Source organism: Echinops telfairi, unplaced genomic scaffold (assembly GCF_000313985.2).
Source record: "Echinops telfairi isolate 266 unplaced genomic scaffold, ASM31398v2 ScPeMD7_2291;HRSCAF=2852, whole genome shotgun sequence".
Classification (NCBI taxonomy): domain Eukaryota; kingdom Metazoa; phylum Chordata; class Mammalia; order Afrosoricida; family Tenrecidae; genus Echinops; species Echinops telfairi.
This window is the reverse complement of record NW_022106189.1, coordinates 20,444,136-20,449,526: the sequence shown is the minus strand read 5'-3', so window position 1 is coordinate 20,449,526 and position 5,391 is coordinate 20,444,136. Positions and strand designations below refer to the sequence as shown.

General features: G+C 60.5%; 1 protein-coding gene across 1 annotated transcript in view; it reads left to right on the top strand.

The window, feature by feature from the left end:
* Nucleotides 1-5,292, top strand: part of CIAPIN1 (cytokine induced apoptosis inhibitor 1) — a 13,875-nt gene extending 8,583 nt beyond the window's left edge. Inside the window, exons 5-8 of the mRNA XM_045293901.1 lie at nucleotides 817-1,047; nucleotides 1,538-1,653; nucleotides 4,225-4,306; nucleotides 4,776-5,292. Of these exons, the coding sequence (XP_045149836.1) occupies nucleotides 817-1,047; nucleotides 1,538-1,653; nucleotides 4,225-4,306; nucleotides 4,776-4,886 (540 nt within the window). The 3' untranslated portion in view covers nucleotides 4,887-5,292. The remainder of the gene's footprint in view (nucleotides 1-816; nucleotides 1,048-1,537; nucleotides 1,654-4,224; nucleotides 4,307-4,775) is intronic.
* Nucleotides 5,293-5,391: the final 99 nt, after the last annotated feature.

Genomic DNA, 5,391 nt, shown 5'->3' with positions numbered 1-5,391 from the left:
GAGTGGGTTTCCGAGACTGTAGTTCAATCACATTCAGAATTGTACCATCATCACTACCACCAGTTTCAGAGCATTCCTTCTTCCTTGTCCTCATTGTTAACAGGGTCCCATTTCCCCCAGCCTCCCTTGCCGTACCCCCAAGGACCCATTCATCCAGTTATGTCTACTGTCTCTGTAGATTTACCGGTCCCGGGTGTCCTAGACAGGAAAACAACAAAGCTACCAACAATAACAAAGTAGCACCGGAAATCTAAGGAGAAACGCCACAGGGGGGAGGGGTCAGCAGGGAGATGAGAGGAGAAGGGGTGGAGTGTCAAGTCGAAGCTTGAGAGAGCGACCCTGCCGTCCTTGTTTTTCCGCCTCCCAGGGGGCCCCGCGGGCAGCTGGCCCTTCCCGCCCCACCACGTGGCTGGCCCAGGAGGGAGGCTGCGGGCTTTGTGTGCAGGCTGCATGTCCAGCGGGACAGTTCTGTCGAGTGGGGCATGACGTGGAGCCCCCTCACCCCGACAGACTGCCCTGCGTGAGGAGGTGTGCCTCACTGAATGGGGGCCCTTCCCAGCAGCCTCCTGTCCGAGGTGTGTGCCCTTGTCTCCTCCCGCTCCATGTCTGCAGAAGCTGTGCTCTTGGGAAACCTTGGACTCTTGCCTGCTTTAATTCTCGGGCCAGCGAGGGTAAAGCACCCCATTAGAGCCAGACTGGTGTTGTGGCCGTTATTGTAAACTCCCTCACCCTGCTTCTTCATCTGGAAAATGGGGGGACCAGAAGTGCTCTTGGCTCCGAGTGTGGGGGGATCGTGTTGTGCCTCCCCACCCATGACTGGACGGGGTCAGCCGGTGTAAGTGGCGGAGCCGGGGCTTGTCCCATGGCTCGCGGTGGCAGCCCAGCGCTGTGGCTCGTAAGCGTCTCAGTAGAAAGCGCCCGGTGCTATATCCTGCTCTCACACGAAGCCCTGTCTCCCAATTGACTACCCCAGGGAAGCCCGCCGTGGACCCTGCAGCTGCCAGGCTCTGGACGCTCTCCGCCAACGACATGGACGACGACAGCACGGTGAGTGCCGGCCCGAGCCTGTCCCTTCCTGCCGTGGTGGTGGCACGTCTTCCGTGGCTTCACCTTACCCCTGACTGTCACAGGACAGAGGGCAGACAGTGAGTGCATGTAAACCTGGGACGGCCTAGCATGGTCACAGTGGGCCTTGAGCAGCACATTCCATCTTTAATCCCAGGGGTGCTCAGCTGTGGTGCCCTCCCCAGGCCTCTCACAGCAGTCGTTGTTTGCCCTTTGTCTGTCTGTCTGTCTGTCTGTCTAAAGAAATGGAGCCCTGGCCTCTACCTGCTCCTCTCCTGCCCCACAGACACGCAGAGAGGGATGTTCTCCCCACGGTGCTGGCCGGCTCCCACAGCGATTCGATTGTGCACATAGCATAGCTCTCCTTTGGTGCCTTGAGCGTGGTGGTCAGATTGAGGGTCAGAAAGAGGGCTGCTGCCGGGGGTCACTTCCACAGAGACTGGCTCTGACTCATTGCCTCGCACACCTGCAGGATCTCATTGACTCGGACGAGCTGCTGGATCCAGAAGATCTCAAGAAGCCAGATCCAGCTTCCCTGCGGGCGGCTTCCTGCGGAGAAGCGGGCAAGAGGAAGGCGTGTAAGAACTGGTGAGTACTGGAGGAAGCAAGTCTACCCTGCCACTCCATTTTACTGCTTTCAGTGGGTGTGTTGGGGAATACTGGCCGAAGAAGCAGAGACCCCTGTGTGCCACCTCCCGCCCTCCCCTCCTTCCTACAAGTTGGGACTCATCGCTCCCTGGCTGTGTGGGCCGTTCACTGCCTCCCATGAATCTCCCGCCAGTGCACTGGTAGTTGTGTAGAACCCCCTCTACACCCAAACCAAACTGCCAGCTGTTCCCTTGACTTGCAGGCCCAGGGAGGGCGAGCTGTGGGTCAGGGTCTGGTCTTGGCTTGGGGAATCTGTGAGAGCCCTGCATTTGTTTTGGGGTTGCTGTAACAGGCGGCCCCAGCCGAGGTCATTCCCAGCAGTAGACTTCTGTGTCCCCCCTATTGCATGCTGGAGGCCAGGCGTGAGGAACCTGAAGGCTCTGGGGGAGCAGCCTGTCTCTTGGGACTTCTGATGACTCCAGGCATCCGTGGCTTGTGGCTGCATCACTCCGAAACTGTCTTCCTTCCTGTCTCTGCCTCCTCCAGCTTTTACAAGGCCACTGGCCACTAAGTGAGGGCTCCCCTGGGTAACCCAGGATGGTCTCATCTCCAGGTTCCTCCGTCAGTCACACCTGCAAAGGCCCTCTTTCCAAGTAAGGTCCCGTGAAGTTAGGATACAGACACGTGTCATGGGAGCCACCGTTCACACCACCTTCCGGGAAAGTCAGCGGGAAGACTCGGGAACGCCGCCGTAACGAGAGCGGCTGGCGGAGCCGGGCAGATGCAGTCACAGGGAGGGGCTGTCCTCGGCCTCCTACCACTCAGGAGTGTCCTCAGCTGACCCGGCATCAGAGACGACACTGTGGTTGAGACAAGCCCAGGAGAGCCTCGGCCAGCTCCTCTGCCCTGGGGCTGGGCACTTCTGGTGGCAGCAGGTCTCTGATCACGTTGCTGCAGGGCACACGTGTCCGTGTGGCACAGAACCCGTGTCCCCAGAGGACTCGTTCCCCAGTCTTGATGGTGCGCCGTGCCCTGACCCAAGTCTTCCTCTGGGTTCCCTGGGGTTTCTTTACAACCCCCCCACCCCCCACCCCCTGTGCCGTGGTCAGAGGTGTGATGGCTGGTTTTCTATGGAGGTGGCATTGCGTGGCTGGAAAGGCCTCTCTACCTGAAGCGATGGCTGACATGAGAGCGGAATCTGGGTTGGAAGCCATGCTCTTGCAGAACTTGGCAGCCGCTCAGCCACTTCCGGCTTCTGTGTGTCCGAGGTCTTTGCTCCTCGCCCTGTCTTCCACGTTGGGGCACGAGGGTGTGCTGGAGGGTGTGCTGACCGCTGTGTCCTGGTGCCTTGCAGGGGTCGGGGAGGCAGCCCCAGCCGTGCCCCTGCAGACTCTCCTTTCGTTTTTGATTGCTGTCTTCTCTGTCTGCAATGCTCGTGGTTCTCTGCGATGTCGGCCAGCCGGCGGCGTTCCCTTCCACGGGTCTCGCTCTCCCCTCTGTGCCGCCGCCCTCGAGAGATTTCTTCAGCGTATCTTCCAAAACCTCCGCGGGGTGGATGGCATTTCTAATGGCGTGTTTGACGGTTGGAGGTGTCCATGTGGAGATAAAGCCCTGCTTCCTCTGCCTGCCCCTGAGGATGGGGATGGCTCTCCAGGGCCCCCCCCCATCTCTGTTTGTCCCAGGTCCCCCGCCTTTAGTGGCCCTCAGGGTAGAGGGGTGCCCGAGCCTGACTTGCAGACCGAGCTTACTCACGGGCTGGGGGGGAGCTTGTCAGAAAGCGCCCCAAAGTCAGTGTATGGGCCTTCCTCAGGAAGCAGCTAGATTTCTCAGCAGTGGACACCCCGCCACTGGGGTCGCTGATCCCACTCCTCGTGTGATTCCCGGGTGAAGGAGCCTGGTGGCCCAGCTGCGCCCTGCGGGGGAGGGGATGAGGCACTGTGCCTCCATGGGAAGTTCTGTGCCTTGGGGGTGGGGGGGTAGGGGAGGATGAGGCCGTACGCCCCTAGAGAAGCCGTGGGCACAGGGCCCTGTGGGTCAGCATGGACTTGGCACAGCAGGTGGTTACCTAGGGCGGGTGCTCGCCCCGTCTGCTGTCGGACTCCTCCCAGCATCCCCTGGCCCTCCACGACTCGGAGTCTGCAGACAGCTCCCGCTGCAGCTGGCCATGGTGCGCAGGGAGTGAGGTCAGGTGTGGGCCTTGCTTTTGCCGATGCCCTCGGCAGACGCTCCCTGCACTGGCTGCACCTGAGGAGCTGGGCGGGGTGGAGTCCCCAGGGGGTGCCATCCTCAGGTGTGTTGGGTTGGGTTTGTTTTATATGGAAGCATTTACAAATCAGATTTCAGCTAGAAATCCTGTCTGTCTGTCTGTCTCCTCGCCCCCACCCCCCTTTTGGAAGGTGGGCAGCACTGGTCCTATTTTCCCCGACACCCCTTGCCTCCCCCTACTGCCTCCCCAGGTGGCCTGCCGCGGGCATTTATTGGAGGGCTATTGTGGGGGTGGGCCGCAGGGGGTGGAGGGTACTGGTGTTTCTGGGTGGCGACCCATCTCAGCGGCTCCTGATGTCCCCCCAGCACGTGTGGCCTTGCCGAAGAGCTGGAGAAGAAGTCAGAGGAGGAACAGAAGAGCTCCCAGCCCAAGTCCGCCTGTGGAAACGTAACTATGTGCCCAGCGATGCCCCCCCACCCCCAGGCTTAGCCCCAGGAGCTCACTGGCCCCCAGTGACAGAGTGCTGCTGGCAAGAGGCCACCTCCGGGGTGGGGGGAAGCTCTCACCCTCTCAGTTCAGGCCCTTTTCTTTCCCTCCCTGACGGGCCGGAAGTTAGGGAGCTCTGGCTGTGGCTTGGCTGTCGTGTGAACTGCCTAGAGGAGGGGTCGGCAAACTTTTGAGATGGAAGAGCCATTCCTGTCCCTCACAACACATTTGAAAACTATTGAAGAGCTGTCTGCATATCTTTTACAAACAAAGCCCTGTTATCGAAATAACACCCTGTAAATGTCCCTGCATTTTGGGCCCAAGTTTGAGCTGCAGAGGCTCTTGGCCACCCTGCCCTGCAGGTACTTCCTTTGCCCTGCCGGCCTGGCTGTGTTGTGCTTCCCATAGTGACCCGCTCCTCTCTCGACAGTGCTACCTGGGCGATGCGTTCCGCTGCGCCAGCTGCCCCTATCTCGGGATGCCAGCCTTCAAGCCTGGGGACAAGGTGCTTCTCACCAACAGCCACCTCCAAGACGCCTAGGAGACCCAGCGGGGACGCCGCTGCCGCCCCAGCCAAGCCCTGTCGCCCGTCGCTCCAGGTTTCCCCCTCTGCCCGAGCGACAGTGATGGGGTGTGGTGTGGCTGCTATGCATCCACAGACCAGACGGCGGGGGTCCACTGACCCTGAGTGGGGCTCGCTCTTCACCCGAAGCCCCGGCGTGATGCCACCGACCACACTAACCCCCTGTGTCACCAGCAGCGCCTGCCACCTGTGCTCTGGAGTCACTGGCTGGACGTGCAGGCAGTGGCTCATGACCTCTCGGCGCTGATGGACTAGCTTACGGGTTGCTGTGACTACCCGGCCTCCCTGCACCCTTCCCCTCCTGTGTGTCCAGAGCATTGCACCTGTGTGCTGTAGCGCCAGGCAATAAACGTCCATGTGCATACACCCAGCAGCTGTTTGGGGGTGTCTGGAGGGGTCTGCCTGCCACCCAAGCACCACCTCACTCTTAGAAATTTGTTTCTGTGGAGGGACTCAGCCTCTG